The sequence below is a fragment of the Leptodactylus fuscus genome, chromosome 9, assembly GCF_031893055.1.
Source record: "Leptodactylus fuscus isolate aLepFus1 chromosome 9, aLepFus1.hap2, whole genome shotgun sequence".
Classification (NCBI taxonomy): domain Eukaryota; kingdom Metazoa; phylum Chordata; class Amphibia; order Anura; family Leptodactylidae; genus Leptodactylus; species Leptodactylus fuscus.
Window position 1 is genome coordinate 646,628 of NC_134273.1, and position 25,006 is coordinate 671,633.

The 25,006-nt window shown below is 49.5% G+C and overlaps 1 protein-coding gene across 1 annotated transcript in view; it reads right to left on the minus strand.

Moving 5' to 3' along the window:
- The window catches only part of LOC142218444 (microtubule-associated serine/threonine-protein kinase 2-like), a 79,490-nt gene extending 63,703 nt beyond the window's left edge, over positions 1–15,787 (minus strand). Inside the window, exons 1-3 of the mRNA XM_075287188.1 lie at positions 15,568–15,787; positions 8,168–8,318; positions 7,797–7,939 (exon numbers count right to left, since the gene is read on the minus strand). Of these exons, the coding sequence (XP_075143289.1) occupies positions 7,797–7,939; positions 8,168–8,318; positions 15,568–15,696 (423 nt within the window). The 5' untranslated portion in view covers positions 15,697–15,787. The remainder of the gene's footprint in view (positions 1–7,796; positions 7,940–8,167; positions 8,319–15,567) is intronic.
- Between the last annotated feature and the right edge of the window lie 9,219 nt (positions 15,788–25,006).

The window sequence follows — 25,006 nt, forward strand, 5'->3', positions numbered from 1 at the left end:
ACAGTATTATACAGCCCCACACACAGTATTATACAGCCCCACACACACACAGTATTATACAGCCCCACACACACACAGTATTATACAGCCCCGCACACACACAGTATTATACAGCCCCGCACACAGTATTATACAGTCACATGTATAACAGATTGCTGTGCAATATAACCACCATCATGCTGAGTTTTCGGCCCGGCACCCACCTGCAGCCCTCTCCTACGCAAGATGCTGGTGTCGTCCATCCTCCTCCTCCTCCTCCCTGTGACGCCCCCCCTCTACCCTGACAGTTCACCAGATACACACACAAAACTTCTCATAGTTTGGCCATCGTTTGTGGTCTCCAGTCGCCGTTTTGGTCACAGCGCAGGCGACAAGTCCAGTGTGTAGGAGACCATGGAACACACAGCGCCAGCCGGCAGTAATACCCAAACCTTCAGCTGTGAGAGCAGCCATTCATTCATGGCAGGAGCTGACGGAACGCGACCTGTTACTCCGCAGCTAGAAGGAACAAAACAAGAGGCGGCTGCAATGGAGAGCAATCCTAAGGAGCAGCACCTCGGCCGCCCGCTGCTGCCCCCTCCCATCTGCTGGCAGGCAAGTGACATCACATCAATGAGAGCAGCTGATTTACATAGCACAGCATTTAAAGAGACAGGCACATGACTGCAGCAGACAATGGAAGGAAAGAGAGCGCTGCTCAGGAGGGGATCAAGTGTTAATGACTAGGACAAGAGTGACAAATGAGAAAGGGAAAGGCAGCTGCCACCACAACCAGATGTAATATAATCACCAGGGGGTTACATAGGACTGCCGGTGTCATCTACTACATTACATAGGCCTGCCGGTGTCATCTACTACATTACATAGGACTGCCGGTGTCATCTACTACATTACATAGGACTGCCGGTGACATCTACTACATTACATAGGACTGCCGGTGACATCTACTATATTACATAGGACTGCCGGTGACATCTACTACATTACCTGTATATAGAGAGTTATCACTGTGTTATCTGTGGTGTTACATAGGACTGCCGGTGACATCTACTACATTACCTGTATATAGAGAGTTATCACTGTGTTATCTGTGCTGTTACATAGGACTGCCGGTGACATCTACTACATTACCTGTATATAGAGAGTTATCACTGTGTTATCTGTGCTGTTACATAGGACTGCCGGTGACATCTACTACATTACCTGTATATAGAGAGTTATCACTGTGTTATCTGTGGTGTTACATAGGACTGCCGGTGACATGTACTACATTACCTGTATATAGAGAGTTATCACTGTGTTATCTGTAGTGTTACATAGGACTGCCGGTGACATCTACTACATTACCTGTATATAGAGAGTTATCACTGTGTTATCTGTGGTGTTACATAGGACTGCCGGTGACATCTACTACATTACATAGGACTGCCGGTGACATCTACTACATTACATAGGACTGCCGGTGACATCTACTACATTACCTGTATATAGAGAGTTATCACTGTGTTATCTGTGGTGTTACATAGGACTGCCGGTGACATCTACTACATTACATAGGACTGCCGGTGACATCTACTACATTACCTGTATATAGAGAGTTATCACTGTGTTATCTGTGGTGTTACATAGGACTGCCGGTGACAGCTACTACATTACCTGTATATAGAGAGTTATCACTGTGTTATCTGTGGTGTTACATAGGACTGCCGGTGACATCTACTACATTACCTGTATATAGAGAGTTATCACTGTGTTATCTGTGGTGTTACATAGGACTGCCGGTGACATCTACTACATTACCTGTATATAGAGAGTTATCACTGTGTTATCTGTGTGTTACATAGGACTGCCGGTGACATCTACTACATTACCTGTATATAGAGAGTTATCACTGTGTTATCTGTGGTGTTACATAGGACTGCCGGTGACATGTACTACATTACCTGTATATAGAGAGTTATCACTGTGTTATCTGTGGTGTTACATAGGACTGCCGGTGACATCTACTACATTACCTGTATATAGAGAGTTATCACTGTGTTATCTGTGGTGTTACATGGGACTGCCGGTGACGTCTACTACATTACCTGTACTCAGAGAGTTATCACTGTGTTATCTGTGGTGTTACATAGGACTGCCGGTGACATCTACTACATTACCTGTATATAGAGAGTTATCACTGTGTTATCTGTGGTGTTACATAGGACTGCCGGTGACATCTACTACATTACCTGTATATAGAGAGTTATCACTGTGTTATCTGTAGTGTTACATAGGACTGCCGGTGACATCTACTACATTACATAGGACTGCCGGTGACATCTGCATTACCTGTATATAGAGAGTTATCACTGTGTTATCTGTGGTGTTACATAGGACTGCCGGTGACATGTACTACATTACCTGTATATAGAGAGTTATCACAGTGTTATCTGTAGTGTTACATAGGACTGCCGGTGACATCTACTACATTACATAGGACTGCCGGTGACATCTGCATTACCTGTATATAGAGAGTTATCACTGTGTTATCTGTGGTGTTACATAGGACTGCCGGTGACATGTACTACATTACCTGTATATAGAGAGTTATCACTGTGTTATCTGTAGTGTTACATAGGACTGCCGGTGACATCTACTACATTACATAGGACTGCCGGTGACATCTGCATTACCTGTATATAGAGAGTTATCACTGTGTTATCTGTGGTGTTACATAGGACTGCCGGTGACATGTACTACATTACCTGTATATAGAGAGTTATCACAGTGTTATCTGTAGTGTTACATAGGACTGCCGGTGACATCTACTACATTACCTGTATATAGAGAGTTATCACTGTGTTATCTGTGGTGTTACATAGGACTGCCGGTGACATCTACTACATTACCTGTATATAGAGAGTTATCACTGTGTTATCTGTAGTGTTACATAGGACTGCCGGTGACATCTACTACATTACCTGTATATAGAGAGTTATCACTGTGTTATCTGTGGTGTTACATGGGACTGCCGGTGACATCTACTACATTACCTGTATATAGAGAGTTATCACTATGTTATCTGTGTGTTACATAGGACTGCCGGTGACATGTACTACATTACCTGTATATAGAGAGTTATCACTGTGTTATCTGTGGTGTTACATAGGACTGCCGGTGACATCTACTACATTACCTGTATATAGAGAGAGTTATCACTGTGTTATCTGTGGTGTTACATAGGACTGCCGGTGACATCTACTACATTACCTGTATATAGAGAGTTATCACTGTGTTATCTGTGGTGTTACATAGGACTGCTGGTGACATCTACTACATTACCTGTATATAGAGAGTTATCACTGTGTTATCTGTGGTGTTACATAGGACTGCCGGTGACATGTACTACATTACCTGTATATAGAGAGTTATCACTGTGTTATCTGTGGTGTTACATAGGACTGCCGGTGACATCTACTACATTACCTGTATATAGAGAGCTATCACTGTGTTATCTGTGTGTTACATGGGACTGCCGGTGACATCTACTACATTACCTGTATATAGAGAGTTATCACTGTGTTATCTGTGGTGTTACATAGGACTGCCGGTGACATCTACTACATTACCTGTATATAGAGAGCTATCACTGTGTTATCTGTGTGTTACATGGGACTGCCGGTGACATCTACTACATTACCTGTATATAGAGAGTTATCACTGTGTTATCTGTGGTGTTACATAGGACTGCCGGTGACATCTACTACATTACCTGTATATAGAGAGTTATCACTGTGTTATCTGTGGTGTTACATAGGACTGCCGGTGACATGTACTACATTACCTGTATATAGAGAGTTATCACTGTGTTATCTGTGGTGTTACATAGGACTGCCGGTGACATCTACTACATTACCTGTATATAGAGAGCTATCACTGTGTTATCTGTGTGTTACATGGGACTGCCGGTGACATCTACTACATTACCTGTATATAGAGAGTTATCACTGTGTTATCTGTGGTGTTACATAGGACTGCCGGTGACATCTACTACATTACCTGTATATAGAGAGCTATCACTGTGTTATCTGTGTGTTACATGGGACTGCCGGTGACATCTACTACATTACCTGTATATAGAGAGTTATCACTGTGTTATCTGTGGTGTTACATAGGACTGCCGGTGTCATCTACTACATTACATAGGACTGCCGGTGACATCTGCATTACCTGTATATAGAGAGTACAGTGGAGGGAGTTTGTGGGTCACCATATAACCCATGTACTGCGCACCCCAGAGAGGCCCCGATACTACGAGTCACTGGTGTGGTGTACGGAGGAGACTATCCTGTGTCTGGACAGCCGAATATCTCCCCTGTAGTGAGGACGTAGAGATGGCAGGACACCCCCAGTACAGTGCTAGGGTTCATCAGAGTGTATGTGAGAGCTGTAGGGGGCGCTCAGCACCCAGTGTACATAGAATACAGGACAGACAGGAGAGTCAGGGACACCCAATCCCTGCCAGGGGCTTCACAGGTAAGACTTTGTACAGAATCAGAGCTGTGCAGGAACGGCCCCATTCATCAGTCCTCCCCCCTCCATGGCAGAGACCCCCCCGGCGCCATCACCCCCATCACACCAGATCTATATGACTAAGAACTATAAGAGTCACCAGGGACTGCTCGGCCTAGTGACAGCTGCCTGTATGTACAGCCCGGTGGTAGCGGGAGCCCTCCATATGTAAGACACTTCTCTATGCGGCACAAGGTGTGGTGTGAACAGAGGCTTAGACTGGCTTACAGCTGCCAGGTGAGCGACAGTCACCAACATGGCCGACACAGGAACGGAGCCACAACAGTGTCACAGGCCCTGCAATCCTGGAGTGCCGAGCGCTACCAGTACAGTGTATGAGCGCCCCCTCTGGTAACCGTCATGTCCTACAGTACAGAAGAAAGCTGCAAGATGTTATACTATGGAGTGGCCAGTCATTACCACTCAGCTGACAGCAGGGGGCGACACCACAGAGCCCAGCCCAGCTCTACAGAGGTCACTGTTAGCAGGACGGCCAGGAAACTCAAGGGTTAATGCAGGCAGGATCTGGAAACACATGTAAGCCCTCCCCTGGCAGGAAGCAACGTGTCGTGACAACCCGCATGTACAGCGGCAGCGCAGGCCAGCACCGGAGCGCCCGCTGCGTCAGCAAGCCCCAATGTCTGACAAGGAGATGCCAACACTGTATACAGAAGGCTCAATATGGTGGGGGAGATCCCCGGACTATGGAGCCGCAGAGGCGCTACACAATACTCATAGCCCCGCCCCCTGCAGAGGCGCTACACCATACTCCTAGCCCCGCCCCCTGCAGAGGCACTACACCATACTCATAGCCCCGCCCCCTGCAGACCCGCTACACAATACTCATAGCCCCGCCCCCTGCAGAGGCGCTACACCATACTCCTAGCCCCGCCCCCTGCAGAGGCACTACACCATACTCATAGCCCCGCCCCCTGCAGAGGCGCTACACCATACTCATAGCCCCGCCCCCTGAAGAGGCGCTACACCATACTCATAGCCCCGCCCCCTGCAGAGGCACTACACCATACTCCTAGCCCCGCCCCCTGCAGAGGCACTACACCATACTCATAGCCCCGCCCCCTGAAGAGGCGCTACACCATACTCATAGCCCCGCCCCCTGAAGAGGCGCTACACCATACTCATAGCCCCGCCCCCTGCAGAGGCGCTACACTATACTCCTAGCCCCGCCCCCTGCAGAGGCACTACACCATACTCATAGCCCCGCCCCCTGAAGAGGCGCTACACCATACTCATAGCCCCGCCCCCTGAAGAGGTGCTACACCATACTCATAGCCCCGCCCCCTGCAGAGGCGCTACACAATACTCATAGCCCCGCCCCCTGCAGACCCGCTACACCATACTCATAGCCCCGCCCCCTGCAGACCCGCTACACCATACTCATAGCCCCGCCCCCTGCAGACCCGCTACACCATACTCATAGCCCCGCCCCCTGAAGAGGCGCTACACCATACTCATAGCCCCGCCCCCTGCAGAGGCGCTACACCATACTCATAGCCCCGCCCCCTGAAGAGGTGCTACACCATACTCATAGCCCCGCCCCCTGCAGAGGCGCTACACAATACTCATAGCCCCGCCCCCTGCAGACCCGCTACACAATACTCATAGCCCCGCCCCCTGCAGACCCGCTACACCATACTCATAGCCCTGCCCCCTGCAGAGGCGCTACACTATACTCCTAGCCCCGCCCCCTGCAGAGGCACTACACCATACTCATAGCCCCGCCCCCTGAAGAGGCGCTACACCATACTCATAGCCCCGCCTCCTGCAGAGGCGCTACACAATACTCATAGCCCCGCCCCCTGCAGACCCGCTACACAATACTCATAGCCCCGCCCCCTGCAGAGGCGCTACACCATACTCCTAGCCCCGCCCCCTGCAGAGGCACTACACCATACTCATAGCCCCGCCCCCTGCAGACCCGCTACACAATACTCATAGCCCCGCCCCCTGAAGAGGCGCTACACCATACTCATAGCCCCGCCCCCTGCAGAGGCGCTACACCATACTCCTAGCCCCGCCCCCTGCAGAGGCACTACACCATACTCATAGCCCCGCCCCCTGAAGAGGAGCTACACCATACTCCTAGCCCCGCCCCCTGCAGAGGCGCTACACCATACTCATAGCCCCGCCCCCTGAAGAGGAGCTACACCATACTCCTAGCCCCGCCCCCTGCAGAGGCGCTACACCATACTCATAGCCCCGCCCCCTGAAGAGGTGCTACACCATACTCATAGCCCCGCCCCCTGCAGAGGCACTACACCATACTCCTAGCCCCGCCCCCTGCAGAGGCACTACACCATACTCATAGCCCCGCCCCCTGAAGAGGCACTACACCATACTCATAGCCCTGCCCCCTGCAGAGGCGCTACACTATACTCCTAGCCCCGCCCCCTGCAGAGGCGCTACACCATACTCATAGCCCCGCCCCCTGAAGAGGCGCTACACCATACTCATAGCCCCGCCCCCTGAAGAGGCGCTACACCATACTCATAGCCCCGCCCCCTGCAGAGGCGCTACACCATACTCATAGCCCCGCCCCCTGAAGAGGTGCTACACAATACTCATAGCCCCGCCCCCTGCAGACCCGCTACACAATACTCATAGCCCCGCCCCCTGCAGACCCGCTACACAATACTCATAGCCCCGCCCCCTGCAGACCCGCTACACCATACTCATAGCCCCGCCCCCTGCAGAGGCACTACACCATACTCATAGCCCCGCCCCCTGCAGAGGCACTACACCATACTCATAGCCCCGCCCCCTGCAGAGGCACTACACCATACTCATAGCCCCGCCCCCTGCAGAGGCACTACACCATACTCATAGCCCCGCCCCCTGCAGAGGCACTACACCATACTCATAGCCCCGCCCCCTGCAGAGGCACTACACCATACTCATAGCCCCGCCCCCTGCAGAGGCACTACACCATACTCATAGCCCCGCCCCCTGCAGACCCGCTACACAATACTCATAGCCCCGCCCCCTGCAGACCCGCTACACCATACTCATAGCCCCGCCCCCTGCAGACCCGCTACACCATACTCATAGCCCCGCCCCCTGCAGACCCGCTACACCATACTCATAGCCCCGCCCCCTGCAGACCCGCTACACCATACTCATAGCCCCGCCCCCTGCAGACCCGCTACACCATACTCATAGCCCCGCCCCATTCCCTGGCACTACCAGCTGCTCTGGCACACTGGAGGAGAGGCTGCACTTACCAGGCCGGCAGTAAGCGATGGCGCAGACTGGCCCAGGGACTGATTCCTCATGCGGACCAGGTTGGAGGACTCTCCAGGTGACTGCCATGTCAGATGTCCTATGCCGCCGTGCACACTGCTAGAGAGCGGGAGCAGCTGCTTCCCTACAGAACAAGAAGACGACACTGAGAGGCAGCTGTAAGGAGGGGTCAGGGGGCACGAGGGAGGAGCCTTATGTAAATGAGGCAGTTGGTGCACTGGGGGCGGGACTGTAACGGTGAGATCATAGAACTGGGAGGATGAACTAGTGGCAAGAGCAGTGCTCCGGAGAGCTGCAGCCCCGCCCCCAGTGCACCCATTACTGCACCCTTAGTGTAAGACCTCGTCCTCACCTGCCAGGGCAGTAGTCAGGCTTCCACGGCGCAGTTTGCAGTCGTCCTGGCTCAGTTGCCGGTGCAGCTTCACTTTGCCCCCCGTAGAGGAGAAGAGGTCGGGGTTACTGAGCTTTCTGAAGAGCAGAGGGGCCGATGGAGGGGCCACATCCTGAAAGATACAACATATAAGGGTCATGTGATGGCCGTCCTGCACTGACCACTGGGGGGCGTTCTGCAGCCCCCACCCAAATCAAATCAAAAAAGCTTTATTGGCACGTCTGAATAGGTATTTGGCATTGCCAAAACTAGTAAAGTGGGCGGGAGGGGGGAGTTGGATTCGGGTGGGTGAGTGCTGGGTATGGGGGGGTGGGGGGGTGGTTTGGGGTATAACAGTCCATGGAGTCTCATCTTCCTCTTCGTTGGTGACAGCTGGACACGTATTGGGCAGCGATCTCCACAACTTACATACAATACACACAAGCAGTGATATCTCCACCCCCACCCCAGGGGGGCAACATCTACTGCACATATATACATGATCATATAGTGGCCACGAGAGGGGGAGGGAGAGAATACGCCACCCCAAGCACAGACAGACCCTGAGCCGGTACAGACTGAGCGCCCACAACCTAGAGATAGAGACGGGGCGATACAGGCAGACGTACAAGCCACGGGAGAAGAGACTGTGCCAGCACTGTGACCAGGGGGCCCTAGAAGACCAGACCCACTGCCTGCTACACTGCACCAAATACTCAGCTGTGAGGGCCGTCTACTACCAAAGACTCTCTGCCCACATCCCAGACTGGGAGAAGAGGAAACTCTACATCCTACTGGGAGAAGAAGAGGCCACTGTGGAGATCGCTGCCCAATACGTGTCCAGCTGTCACCAAACCAGAGGAAGATGAGACTCCACGGACTGTTATATTTATCCCAATACACCCGCCCCACCCCCACCCCCACCTCCCCATATAGCAGCCACCAAACAAGAGGAAGATGAGACTCCATGGACTGTTATATTTATCCCAATACACCCGCCCCACCCCCACCTCCCCATATAGCAGTCACCAACGAAGAGGAAGATGAGACTCCATGGACTGTTATATTTATCCCAAAACACCCGCCCCGCCCCCACCCCCCCATATAGCGGTCACCAACGAAGAGGAAGATGAGACTCCATGGACTGTTATATTTATCCCAATACACCCGCCCCACCCCACCCCCCCATATAGCGGTCACCAACGAAGAGGAAGATGAGACTCCATGGACTGTTATATTTATCCCAATACACCCGCCCCACCCCACCTCCCCATATAGCGGTCACCAACTAAGAGGAAGATGAGACTCCATGGACTGTTATATTTATCCCAATACACCCCAAAAATTGTAGCCTCAGTTTCCTGTTCTTAGCTGAAAGGAGTGGCCCCCGGTGTGGTCTTCTGCTGCTGTAGCCCATCTGTAGCCTCAAAGTTGGACGTACTGTGCGGCGTTCAGAGATGCTCTTCTGGCTACCTTGGGTGTAACGGGTGGCTATTTGAGTCACTGTTGCCTTTCTATCAGCTGGAACCAGTCTGGCCATTCTCCTCTGACCTCTGGCATCAACAACGCATTTCCGCCCCCCACAGAACTGCCGCTCACTGGATGTTTTTTCTTTTTCGGACCATTCTCTGTAAACCCTAGAGATGGTTGTGCGTGAAAATCCCAGTAGATCAGCAGTTTCTGAAATACTCAGACCAGCCCTTCTGGCACCAACAACCATGCCACGTTCAAAGGCACTCAAATCACCTTTCTTCCCCCCCATACTGATGCTCGGTTTGAACTGCAGGAGATTGTCTTGACCATGTCTACATGCCTAAATGCACTGAGTTGCCGCCATGTGATTGGCTGATTAGAAATTAAGTGTTAACGAGCAGTTGGACAGGTGTACCTAATAAAGTGGCCGGTGAGTGTATATAGGATAGGGGGGGCACTGTCTATACTGTGTATATATATGAGTTGATGACAAACACCTCAATAAACATGGCGTCAGCCTCCTAGCGAAGGAATTCAAAGACTTAGTGCTCAACAGAGACCCCGGGCCTAGACAACAAACAAGACAAAGAACCATGGAAATAATACCCGACAACCGCCAATATCCAAGACAGAACCCCCCAAAGATGCCACTTATCAAGAAAAAGCCAACCAGAGCAACCCAGAGCACCAACATAGAGACAATAAAGAGAATAGAGCATGCGGTCACTACAATGGCCACAACAGCAATGCACATAAACCAATACCTGGCCACACTGCAACCAACCAAGAACCCAGCCCGTCCTCTGCAGGACAGCTCATTACAAGGTTTACACACTGAAGATGAAATCACTAACTATCAGTAGTTGGAACATACAAGGGCTGAACGCCTCAGCCTATAGATCTAACCCAAAAGATCCAGACTTCATAGACAGACTAAAAAACATAGACATCCAAATCCTCCTAGAGACATGGACCCGGGCAGATGACGAGTCCCTAACACCCATGGGCTACAAGGAATTCTCAGTGCCCGCCCAGAAAAATAAGACCACCAAACATGGCCGCCACTCAGGAGGCATACTAATATGGTACAAGGAGGAGCTCAAAGAACACGTAAAAGCTACCAAACGTGGAACTAATCACATATGTATAAAAATAAGCAGCTCCATCCTCAGCGGCCAGCAGGACATCTATCTCTGTGCAGTATATATGCCCCCACCAGGGTCCCCCTACCACCACCCCGACACTTACGAGGTCCTACAAAGGGAAGCTGTCCACTTCCAACCCAAAGGCAGAGTACTAATATGCGGAGACCTGAATGCAAGGACAGGCACAGAGATAGACTACCTGCCCCCGGACGACAACCCACATACGCACGGTAGTGAGATCCACCACCCAGAACCCACACAGACAAGAAGAAACAGCCAAGACAGAATTGTCAACAAGAGTGGGAGACAACTGCTGAACATGTGCCGAAGCCTAGGACTGTACATAATAAACGGACGTACCACAGGCGATCCCAGAGGACGCTTCACACTAAACTCTCAAGTGGGCAACAGCGTGGTGGACTATGCCATTACAGACGCAGACCTGTCAGACATTGAAGACTTCACAATCGCACCTGACTCCCATCTATCAGACCACAACCAGATCCTACTATACATGAGAACCAGGAACAAAACACCCATACATGAGCCCCAACAGTCCGGCCTCTACAACCTACCAAGACATTTCACATGGGCCAACCACCAGGCCATAGAATATACCAACGCAACCAACCGACCCGAAATCAAGACACTGCTCACAAACTTCCATACAAACAACTATCAGCCAGACCAACAGGGAGTCACCAGAGCTGTGAAGGATCTCAAGTACATCCTACAGACCACAGCAGAACTAGCAGGCCTGAAACCAACCAAACCCATAAGACAAACCAACAAACAGTCCCACAAATGGTTCGACAGCGACTGCAAAGCACTACGCCATACCCTAAGAACAGCCTCCAACCAAAAACACAGGGACCCCAACAACAAGGAGGTGAGGGAAGCCTACAGCAATCTATGCAAGCAATACAAGGGCACCCTCAGAGAGAAGAAACAGAGATACCTCTCCCACAAAATACAGCAACTAGAGGACTCCCTCCAGGACAGCTCATTCTGGGAGACCTGGCACCACATGGGCACAAAGCCCAAGAAAAACTCTCTCCACATCCAAAATGGCAATATCTGGCTCAACTACTTCAGAGGTCTCTACAAAAACATCCCAGAAGAAGAACTAACTCCAGAACAGCAACAGATAATCACCAAACTGAGGGACATGGAGAAAGTCATCAAAGACTTCCAGAACCCTCTGGACTCGCCAATCACCATAAAAGATATACAGGAAAGAATTGTCCTGCTGAAAGGCAAAAAGGCCAGTGGCCCTGACGGCATCCTACCAGAGATGATCAAATACAGCCCTCCAGCAATACACGCGGCACTGGCAAAGCTATTCACCCTCGTGCTCAATGCTGGACACTTCCCCGAAGACTGGAACAAAGGGCTCATAACCCCCATCTACAAGAATGGGGACCAATATGACCCCAACAACTACAGAGGGATCTGCGTCAGCAGCACATAGCTGGGGAAACTGTTCAACAGCATCATCAATAACAGAATCCTCACCTTCCTCACACAACACGGGGTCCTCAGCAAGAGCCAAGCAGGGTTCATGCCAAACCACCGCACCACAGACCATATCTACACCCTGCACAGCCTCATCAAGACGCACGTCCACAACACCAGAAGAGGCAAGATATTCGCCTGCTTCGTGGACTTTAAGAAGGCGTTTGATTCAGTATGGCACCCAGGCCTACTCCTAAAACTCCTAGAGAGTGGAATAGGAGGAAGAACGTACGACGTCATCAAGAGCTCCTACACCGGAAACCAGTGCAGTGTGAAGGTGAATGGGAAAAGGACCGCATACTTCCAACAGGCCCGAGGGGTCAGACAAGGCTGTAGCCTGAGCCCAACGCTCTTCAACATCTATATCAATGAACTGGCTACAGCCCTGGAGACCTCACCAACCCCAGGCCTCACCCTGAACAATCGAGAGGTGAAGTTCCTGCTATACGCCGACGACCTCCTACTCCTGGCCCCCACCGAGAAAGACCTCCAAGAAAGCCTGTCAGTGCTGGAAAAATTCAGCACCACATGGGCCCTACCCATCAACCAGAAGAAGACCAAAGTCATGGTATTTCAGAAGAAGGGCCACAATAAAGCCTCCACCACCTCACAATTCACACTGAACGGCTCCACACTGGAGAAAACCAACAGCTACACCGACCTGGGGCTGGAGCTCAGCCAATCAGGAAGCTTCAAAGCAGCAATAGAAACCCTGAAAGCAAAAGCCTGCAGAACCTTCTACGCCATCAGAAGACAACTGTACCACCTCAAACCACCGGTGAGGGTCTGGATGAAGATATTTGACGCTGTCATCTCCCCGATCCTTCTCTATGGCAGTGAGGTTTGGGGCCCAGCCACTTACCCAGACCAGTCACAGTGGGATTCCAGCCCAACAGAGAACTTCCACCTGGAGTTCTGCAAATACCTGCTCCATGTCCATCGCAACACCACCAACATGGCCTGCAGGGCAGAGCTAGGCAGACTCCCCCTATGGCTCACCATACAGAAGAGGGCGCTAGCTTTCCAGGCACACATCCAGGGGAGCGACTCCTACCACCACCAAGCATGGCTAAGCCACCGGAGCAAACCAGACATTCACCAACCAAACAGCAGCCAACCACCAAACCAAAAACACCAACAGATGATAACCAAGGCCGAAATAAAGGCGACCACAGAGGCAAACAGAGAGCGGTACATTGAAGAATGGAGAAACCAAATAAATAACTCCAAGAAACTCACCAATGTGTACCAATCCCTACAAAGGGACTACACCATGGCCACCTACCTGGAGAGAATACGCCACCCCAAGCACAGACAGACCCTGAGCCGGTACAGACTGAGCGCCCACAACCTAGAGATAGAGACGGGGCGATACAGACAGACGTACAAGCCACGGGAGAAGAGACTGTGCCAGCACTGTGACCAGGGGGCCCTAGAAGACCAGACCCACTTCCTGCTACACTGCACCAAATACTCACCTGTGAGGGCCGTCTACTACCAAAGACTCTCTGCCCACATCCCAGACTGGGAGAAGAGGAAACTCTACATCCTACTGGGAGAAGAAGAGGCCACTGTGGAGATCGCTGCCCAATACGTGTCCAGCTGTCACCAAACAAGAGGAAGATGAGACTCCATGGACTGTTATATTTATCCCAATACACCCACCCCACCCCCACCTCCCCATATAGCAGTCACCAACGAAGAGGAAGATGAGACTCCACGGACTGTTATATTTATCCCAATACACCCGCCCCACCCCCACCTCCCCATATAGCAGTCATAAACTAAGAGGAAGATGAGACTCCATGGACTGTTATATTTATCCCAATACACCCGCCCCACCCCACCCCCACCCCCCCATATAGCGGTCACCAACGAAGAGGAAGATGAGACTCCACGGACTGTTATATTTATCCCAATACACCCGCCCCGCCCCCACCCCCCCATATAGCAGTCACCAACTAACAGGAAGATGAGACTCCATGGACTGTTATATTTATCCCAATACACCCGCCCCACCCCCACCCCCCATATAGCGGTCACCAACTAAGAGGAAGATGAGACTCCATGGACTGTTATATTTATCCCAATACACCCGCCCCCCCCACCCCCACCTCCCCATATAGCAGCCACCAACGAAGAGGAAGATGAGACTCCACGGACTGTTATATTTATCCCAATACACCCGCCCCACCCCCACCTCCCCATATAGCGGTCACCAACTAACAGGAAGATGAGACTCCATGGACTGTTATATTTATCCCAATACACCCGCCCCACCCCACCCCCACCTCCCCATATAGCAGTCACCAACGAAGAGGAAGATGAGACTCCATGGACTGTTATAACCCAAACCAACCGCCCCCCCCCCCCACTTTACTAGCTTTGGCAATGCCAAATATCTATTCGGACGTGCCAATAAAGCTTTTTTGATTTGATTTGATATATATAGGAGGGGGGGCACTGTCTATACTGTATATATATATATATAGGGGGGAGGGCACTGTCTATACTGTCTATATATATAGGAGGGGGGGCACTGTCAATACTGTATATATATAGGGGGCACTGTCTATACTGTATATATATATATAGGGGGGAGGGCACTGTCTATATATATATATATATATAGGAGGGGGGGCACTGTCTATACTGTATATATATATATATATATATATATATATAGGAGGGGGGCACTGTCTATACTGTATATATATATATATATATATATATAGGAGGGGGGGCACTGTCTATACTGTATATATATAGGGGGGCACTGTCTATACTGTATATATATATATAGGGGGGAGGGCACTGTCTATATATATATATATATATATATATATATATAGGAGGGGGGGCACTGTCTATACTGTATATATATAGGGGGCACTGTCTATACTGTATATATATATATATAGGGGGAGGGCACTGTCTATACTGTATATATATATATAGGGGGGAGGGCACTGTCTATACTGTATATATATATATATATATATATATATAGGGGGGAGGGCACTGTCTATACTGTATATATATATAGGGGGGAGGGCACTGTCTATACTGTATATATATATATATATATATATAGGGGGGAGGGCACTGTCTATACTGTATATATATATAGGGGGGAGGGCACTGTCTATACTGTATATATATATATATAGAGGGGGGGTCACCTCACAGTATATAGTCCCCTGAAGATAATGGCGGAGGGCTAAGTGCCCGTTCACACACCGGTCTCACCTGCTCTCTGCTGCCCGCTCTCTCCTCAGATCCCGCCGCTCTCCGCCACAGTGTCGCAGCTGCCCGTCCTTCCTCCATGCTGCCGGGCCCCGGCTGGGCTCTGTCCGGACAACCCCGGGCTTTCTTCATGACCGGTATCGGGAGTTCGGTTCTCAGCCCGGGGCCACCATGTCTGTGCCCGGATCCTCAGCTATCACTCCGCCGCCCGCCAGCCGGAACTACATCCACCTCCTGTCAGCCTGCTGCAGGGGCGGGGCACTGTGCCTAGCAACAAAAGCGACCAGCGGCGGCGGAAGATGATTGGCTGCCGCGTCCTATCAATCACATCAAACTCCACCCCCTTCTTATCAATGAGCTGGGACGTCACGTGACCGAACCTCCCCAAAGAGCCGCAATATCTGCTGCGCAGTACAACTTCTCATGTGTATAGTCAGCGCGCAGTACAACTTCTCATGTGTATAGTCAGCGCACAGTACAACCTCTCGTGTATATAGTCAGCGCACAGTACAACTTCTCATGTGTATAGTCAGCGCGCAGTACAACTTCTCATGTGTATAGTCAGCGCGCAGTACAACTTCTCATGTGTATATAGTCAGCGCACAGTACAACTTCTCATGTATATAGTCAGCGCACAGTACAACCTCTCGTGTGTATAGTCAGCGCGCAGTACAACTTCTCATGTGTATAGTCAGCGCGCAGTACAACTTCTCATGTGTATAGTCAGCGCGCAGTACAACTTCTCATGTGTATAGTCAGCGCGCAGTACAACTTCTCGTGTGTATATAGTCAGCGCACAGTACAACTTCTCATGTGTATAGTCAGCGCGCAGTACAACTTCTCATGTGTATAGTCAGCGCGCAGTACAACTTCTCATGTGTATAGTCAGCGCACAGTACAACTTCTCATGTGTATAGTCAGCGCGCAGTACAACTTCTCATGTGTATAGTCAGCGCACAGTACAACTTCTCATGTGTATAGTCAGCGCACAGTACAACTTCTCATGTGTATAGTCAGCGCACAGTACAACTTCTCATGTGTATAGTCAGTGCACAGTACAACTTCTCATGTGTATAGTCAGCGCGCAGTACAACTTCTCATGTGTATAGTCAGCGCACAGTACAACTTCTCATGTGTATAGTCAGCGCGCAGTACAACTTCTCATGTGTATAGTCAGCGCGCAGTACAACTTCTCATGTGTATAGTCAGCGCGCAGTACAACTTCTCATGTGTATAGTCAGCGCACAGTACAACCTCTCGTGTGTATAGTCAGCGCACAGTACAACTTCTCATGTGTATAGTCAGCGCGCAGTACAACTTCTCATGTGTATAGTCAGCGCGCAGTACAACTTCTCATGTGTATATAGTCAGCGCACAGTACAACTTCTCATGTATATAGTCAGCGCACAGTACAACCTCTCGTGTGTATAGTCAGCGCACAGTACAACTTCTCATGTGTATAGTCAGCGCGCAGTACAACTTCTCATGTGTATAGTCAGCGCGCAGTACAACTTCTCATGTGTATAGTCAGTGCGCAGTACAACTTCTCATGTGTATAGTCAGCACGCAGTACAACTTCTCGTGTGTATATAGTCAGCGCACAGTACAACTTCTCATGTGTATAGTCAGCGCGCAGTACAACTTCTCATGTGTATAGTCAGCGCGCAGTACAACTTCTCATGTGTATAGTCAGCGCGCAGTACAACTTCTCATGTGTATAGTCAGCGCGCAGTACAACTTCTCATGTGTATAGTCAGCGCACAGTACAACTTCTCATGTGTATAGTCAGCGCACAGTACAACTTCTCATGTGTATAGTCAGCGCACAGTACAACTTCTCATGTGTATAGTCAGCGCGCAGTACAACTTCTCATGTGTATATAGTCAGCGCGCAGTACAACTTCTCGTGTGTATAGTCAGCGCGCAGTACAACTTCTCGTGTGTATAGTCAGCGCGCAGTACAACTTCTCGTGTGTATAGTCAGCGCGCAGTACAACTTCTCGTGTGTATAGTCAGAGCGCAGTACAACTTCTCGTGTGTATAGTCAGCGCGCAGTACAACTTCTCGTGTGTATAGTCAGCGCGCAGTACAACTTCTCATGTGTATAGTCAGCGCGCAGTACAACTTCTCATGTGTATAGTCAGCGCGCAGTACAACTTCTCATGTGTATAGTCAGCGCGCAGTACAACTTCTCATGTGTGCATAGTCAGAGCGCAGTACAACTTCTCATGTGTATAGTCAGCGCGCAGTACAACTTCTCATGTGTATATAGTCAGCGCGCAGTACAACTTCTCGTGTGTATAGTCAGCGCACAGTACAACTTCTCATGTGTATAGTCAGCGCGCAGTACAACTTCTCATGTGTATAGTCAGCGCGCAGTACAACTTCTCATGTGTGCATAGTCAGAGCGCAGTACAACTTCTCATGTGTATAGTCAGCGCGCAGTACAACTTCTCATGTGTATATAGTCAGCGCGCAGTACAACTTCTCGTGTGTATAGTCAGCGCGCAGTACAACTTCTCGTGTGTATAGTCAGCGCGCAGTACAACTTCTCATGTGTATAGTCAGCGCGCAGTACAACTTCTCATGTGTATATAGTCAGCGCGCAGTACAACTTCTCGTGTGTATAGTCAGCGCGCAGTACAACTTCTCGTGTGTATAGTCAGCGCGCAGTACAACTTCTCGTGTGTATAGTCAGCGCGCAGTACAACTTCTCGTGTGTATAGTCAGCGCGCAGTACAACTTCTCGTGTGTATAGTCAGCGCGCAGTACAACTTCTCGTGTGTATAGTCAGCGCGCAGTACAACTTCTCGTGTGTATAGTCAGCGCGCAGTACAACTTCTCGTGTGTATAGTCAGCGCGCAGTACAACTTCTCGTGTGTATAGTCAGCGCACAGTACAACTTCTCGTGTGTATAGTCAGCGCGCAGTACAACTTCTCATGTGTATATAGTCAGCGCGCAGTACAACTTCTCATGTGTATAGTCAGCGCACAGTACAACTTCTCATGTGTATATAGTCAGCGCGCAGTACAACTTCTCATGTGTATAGTCAGCGCGCAGTACAACTTCTCGTGTGTATAGTCAGCGCGCAGTACAACTTCTCGTGTGTATAGTCAGCGCGCAGTACAACTTCTCGTGTGTATAGTCAGCGCGCAGTACAACTTCTCGTGTGTATAGTCAGCGCGCAGTACAACTTCTCATGTGTATAGTCAGCGCACAGTACAACTCCTCATGTGTATAGTCAGCGCGCAGTACAACTTCTCATGTGTATATAGTCAGCGCGCAGTACAACTTCTCATGTGTATATAGTCAGCGCGCAGTACAACTTCTCATGTGTATATAGTCAGCGCGCAGTACAACTTCTCATGTGTATAGTCAGCGCGCAGTACAACTTCTCGTGTGTATAGTCAGCGCGCAGTACAACTTCTCGTGTGTATAGTCAGCGCGCAGTACAACTTCTCGTGTGTATAGTCAGCGCGCAGTACAACTTCTCGTGTGTATAGTCAGCGCGCAGTACAACTTCTCGTGTGTATAGTCAGCGCGCAGTACAACTTCTCGTGTGTATATAGTCAGCGCGCAGTACAACTTCTCGTGTGTGTAGTCAGCGCGCAGTACAACTTCTCGTGTGTATAGTCAGCGCGCAGTACAACTTCTCGTGTGTATAGTCAGCGCGCAGTACAACTTCTCGTGTGTATATAGTCAGCGCGCAGTACAACTTCTCGTGTGTATAGTCAGCGCGCAGTACAACTTCTCGTGTGTATAGTCAGCGCGCAGTACAACTTCTCGTGTGTATAGTCAGCGCGCAGTACAACTTCTCGTGTGTATAGTCAGCGCGCAGTACAACTTCTCATGTGTATAGTCAGCGCGCAGTACAACTTCTCGTGTGTGTATAGTCAGCGCGCAGTACAACTTCTCGTGTGTATATAGTCAGCGCGCAGTACAACTTCTCGTGTGTATAGTCAGCGCGCAGTACAACTTCTCGTGTGTATAGTCAGCGCGCAGTACAACTTCTCGTGTGTATAGTCAGCGCGCAGTACAACTTCTCATGTGTATAGTCAGCGCGCAGTACAACTTCTCATGTGTATAGTCAGCGCGCAGTACAACTTCTCATGTGTATAGTCAGCGCGCAGTACAACTTCTCATGTGTATATAGTCAGCGCGCAGTACAACTTCTCGTGTGTATAGTCAGCGCGCAGTACAACTTCTCATGTGTGCATAGTCAGAGCGCAGTACAACTTCTCATGTGTATAGTCAGCGCGCAGTACAACTTCTCATGTGTATAGTCAGCGCGCAGTACAACTTCTCATGTGTATAGTCAGCGCGCAGTACAACTTCTCATGTGTATATAGTCAGCGCGCAGTACAACTTCTCATGTGTATAGTCAGCGCGCAGTACAACTTCTCATGTGTGTATAGTCAGCGCGCAGTACAACTTCTCATGTGTGTATAGTCAGCGCGCAGTACAACTTCTCATGTGTGTATAGTCAGCGCGCAGTACAACTTCTCATGTGTATAGTCAGCGCGCAGTACAACTTCTCATGTGTATATAGTCAGCGCGCAGTACAACTTCTCATGTGTATATAGTCAGCGCGCAGTACAACTTCTCATGTGTATAGTCAGCGCGCAGTACAACTTCTCATGTGTATAGTCAGCGCGCAGTACAACTTCTCATGTGTATATAGTCAGCGCGCAGTACAACTTCTCATGTGTATAGTCAGCGCGCAGTACAACTTCTCATGTGTATAGTCAGCGCGCAGTACAACTTCTCATGTGTATAGTCAGCGCGCAGTACAACTTCTCATGTGTATAGTCAGCGCGCAGTACAACTTCTCATGTGTATATAGTCAGCGCGCAGTACAACTTCTCATGTGTGTATAGTCAGCGCGCAGTACAACTTCTCATGTGTATAGTCAGCGCGCAGTACAACTTCTCATGTGTATAGTCAGCGCGCAGTACAACTTCTCATGTGTATAGTCAGCGCGCAGTACAACCTCTCATGTGTATAGTCAGCACGCAGTACAACTTCTCATGTGTATAGTCAGCGCGCAGTACAACTCCTCATGTGTATATAGTCAGCGCGCAGTACAACTTCTCATGTGTATATAGTCAGCGCGCAGTACAACTTCTCATGTGTATATAGTCAGCGCGCAGTACAACTTCTCATGTGTATAGTCAGCGCGCAGTACAACTTCTCATGTGTATATAGTCAGCGCGCAGTACAACTTCTCATGTGTATAGTCAGCGCGCAGTACAACTTCTCATGTGTATAGTCAGCGCGCAGTACAACTTCTCATGTGTATAGTCAGCGCGCAGTACAACTTCTCATGTGTGTATAGTCAGCGCGCAGTACAACTTCTCATGTGTGTATAGTCAGCGCGCAGTACAACTTCTCATGTGTGTATAGTCAGCGCGCAGTACAACTTCTCATGTGTATAGTCAGCGCGCAGTACAACTTCTCATGTGTATATAGTCAGCGCGCAGTACAACTCCTCGTGTGTATAGTCAGCGCACAGTCCAACTTCTCGTGTGTATAGTGAGCGCGCAGTACAACTTCTCATGTGTATAGTCAGCGCACAGTACAACTGCTCATATGTATAGTCAGCGCACAGTACAAATTCTCATGTGTATAGTCAGCGCACAGTACAACTTCTCATGTGTATAGTCAGCGCACAGTACAACTTCTCATGTGTATAGTCAGCGCACAGTACAACTTCTCATGTGTATAGTCAGCGCGCAGTACAACTTCTCATGTGTATATAGTCAGCGCGCAGTACAACTTCTCGTGTATATAGTCAGCGCACAGTACAACTTCTCGTGTGTATAGTCAGCGCGCAGTACAACTTCTCATGTGTATAGTCAGCGCGCAGTACAACTTCTCATGTGTATAGTCAGCGCAGTACAACTTCTCATGTGTATAGTCAGCGCGCAGTACAACTTCTCATGTGTATAGTCAGCGTGCAGTACAACTTCTCATGTGTATAGTCAGCGCACAGTACAACTTCTCATGTGTATAGTCAGCGCACAGTACAACTTCTCATGTGTATAGTCAGCGCGCAGTACAACTTCTCATGTGTATAGTCAGCGCGCAGTACAAATTCTCATGTGTATAGTCAGCGCGCAGTACAACTTCTCATGTGTATAGTCAGCGCGCAGTACAACTTCTCATGTGTATAGTCAGCGCACAGTACAACTTCTCATGTGTATAGTCAGCGCGCAGTACAACCTCTCATGTGTATAGTCAGCGCGCAGTACAACTCCTCATGTGTATAGTCAGCGCACAGTACAACTTCTCATGTGTATAGTCAGCGCACAGTACAACTTCTCATGTGTATAGTCAGCGCGCAGTACAACTCCTCATGTGTATAGTCAGCGCGCAGTACAACTTCTCATGTGTATAGTTAGCGCGCAGTACAACTTCTCATGTGTATAGTCAGCGCGCAGTACAACTTCTCGTGTGTATAGTCAGCGCACAGTACAACTTCTCATGTGTATAGTCAGCGCGCAGTACAACTTCTCATGTGTATAGTCAGCGCGCAGTACAACTTCTCATGTGTATAGTCAGCGCACAGTACAACTTCTCATGTGTATAGTCAGCGCGCAGTACAACTTCTCATGTGTATAGTCAGCGCACAGTACAACTTCTCGTTTGTATAGTCAGCGCGCAGTACAACTTCTCATGTGTATAGTCAGCGCGCAGTACAACTTCTCATGTGTATAGTCAGCGCGCAGTACAACTTCTCATGTGTATAGTCAGCGCACAGTACAACTCCTCATGTGTATAGTCAGCGCACAGTACAACTCCTCATGTGTATAGTCAGCGCACAGTACAACTTCTCATGTGTATAGTCAGCGCACAGTACAACTTCTCATGTGTATAGTCAGCGCGCAGTACAACTTCTCATGTGTATATAGTCAGCGCGCAGTACAACTCCTCATGTGTATAGTCAGCGCACAGTACAACTCCTCATGTGTATAGTCAGCGCACAGTACAACTTCTCATGTGTATAGTCAGCGCGCAGTACAACTCCTCATGTGTATAGTCAGCGCACAGTACAACTTCTCATGTGTATAGTCAGCGCGCAGTACATCTTCTCATGTGTATATTCAGCGCACAGTACAACTTCTCATGTGTATATTCAGCGCACAGTACAACTTCTCATGTGTGCATAGTCAGCGCGCAGTACAACTTCTCATGTGTATAGTCAGCGCGCAGTACAACTTCTCATGTGTATATAGTCAGCGCGCAGTACAACTTCTCGTGTGTATAGTCAGCGCACAGTACAACTTCTCATGTGTATAGTCAGCGCGCAGTACAACTTCTCATGTGTATAGTCAGCGCGCAGTACAACTTCTCATGTGTGCATAGTCAGAGCGCAGTACAACTTCTCATGTGTATAGTCAGCGCGCAGTACAACTTCTCATGTGTATATAGTCAGCGCGCAGTACAACTTCTCGTGTGTATAGTCAGCGCGCAGTACAACTTCTCGTGTGTATAGTCAGCGCGCAGTACAACTTCTCATGTGTATAGTCAGCGCGCAGTACAACTTCTCATGTGTATATAGTCAGCGCGCAGTACAACTTCTCGTGTGTATAGTCAGCGCGCAGTACAACTTCTCGTGTGTATAGTCAGCGCGCAGTACAACTTCTCGTGTGTATAGTCAGCGCGCAGTACAACTTCTCGTGTGTATAGTCAGCGCGCAGTACAACTTCTCGTGTGTATAGTCAGCGCGCAGTACAACTTCTCGTGTGTATAGTCAGCGCGCAGTACAACTTCTCGTGTGTATAGTCAGCGCGCAGTACAACTTCTCGTGTGTATAGTCAGCGCGCAGTACAACTTCTCGTGTGTATAGTCAGCGCACAGTACAACTTCTCGTGTGTATAGTCAGCGCGCAGTACAACTTCTCATGTGTATATAGTCAGCGCGCAGTACAACTTCTCATGTGTATAGTCAGCGCACAGTACAACTTCTCATGTGTATATAGTCAGCGCGCAGTACAACTTCTCATGTGTATAGTCAGCGCGCAGTACAACTTCTCGTGTGTATAGTCAGCGCGCAGTACAACTTCTCGTGTGTATAGTCAGCGCGCAGTACAACTTCTCGTGTGTATAGTCAGCGCGCAGTACAACTTCTCGTGTGTATAGTCAGCGCGCAGTACAACTTCTCATGTGTATAGTCAGCGCACAGTACAACTCCTCATGTGTATAGTCAGCGCGCAGTACAACTTCTCATGTGTATATAGTCAGCGCGCAGTACAACTTCTCATGTGTATATAGTCAGCGCGCAGTACAACTTCTCATGTGTATATAGTCAGCGCGCAGTACAACTTCTCATGTGTATAGTCAGCGCGCAGTACAACTTCTCGTGTGTATAGTCAGCGCGCAGTACAACTTCTCGTGTGTATAGTCAGCGCGCAGTACAACTTCTCGTGTGTATAGTCAGCGCGCAGTACAACTTCTCGTGTGTATAGTCAGCGCGCAGTACAACTTCTCGTGTGTATAGTCAGCGCGCAGTACAACTTCTCGTGTGTATATAGTCAGCGCGCAGTACAACTTCTCGTGTGTGTAGTCAGCGCGCAGTACAACTTCTCGTGTGTATAGTCAGCGCGCAGTACAACTTCTCGTGTGTATAGTCAGCGCGCAGTACAACTTCTCGTGTGTATATAGTCAGCGCGCAGTACAACTTCTCGTGTGTATAGTCAGCGCGCAGTACAACTTCTCGTGTGTATAGTCAGCGCGCAGTACAACTTCTCGTGTGTATAGTCAGCGCGCAGTACAACTTCTCGTGTGTATAGTCAGCGCGCAGTACAACTTCTCATGTGTATAGTCAGCGCGCAGTACAACTTCTCGTGTGTGTATAGTCAGCGCGCAGTACAACTTCTCGTGTGTATATAGTCAGCGCGCAGTACAACTTCTCGTGTGTATAGTCAGCGCGCAGTACAACTTCTCGTGTGTATAGTCAGCGCGCAGTACAACTTCTCGTGTGTATAGTCAGCGCGCAGTACAACTTCTCATGTGTATAGTCAGCGCGCAGTACAACTTCTCATGTGTATAGTCAGCGCGCAGTACAACTTCTCATGTGTATAGTCAGCGCGCAGTACAACTTCTCATGTGTATATAGTCAGCGCGCAGTACAACTTCTCGTGTGTATAGTCAGCGCGCAGTACAACTTCTCATGTGTGCATAGTCAGAGCGCAGTACAACTTCTCATGTGTATAGTCAGCGCGCAGTACAACTTCTCATGTGTATAGTCAGCGCGCAGTACAACTTCTCATGTGTATAGTCAGCGCGCAGTACAACTTCTCATGTGTATATAGTCAGCGCGCAGTACAACTTCTCATGTGTATAGTCAGCGCGCAGTACAACTTCTCATGTGTATATAGTCAGCGCGCAGTACAACTTCTCATGTGTATATAGTCAGCGCGCAGTACAACTTCTCATGTGTA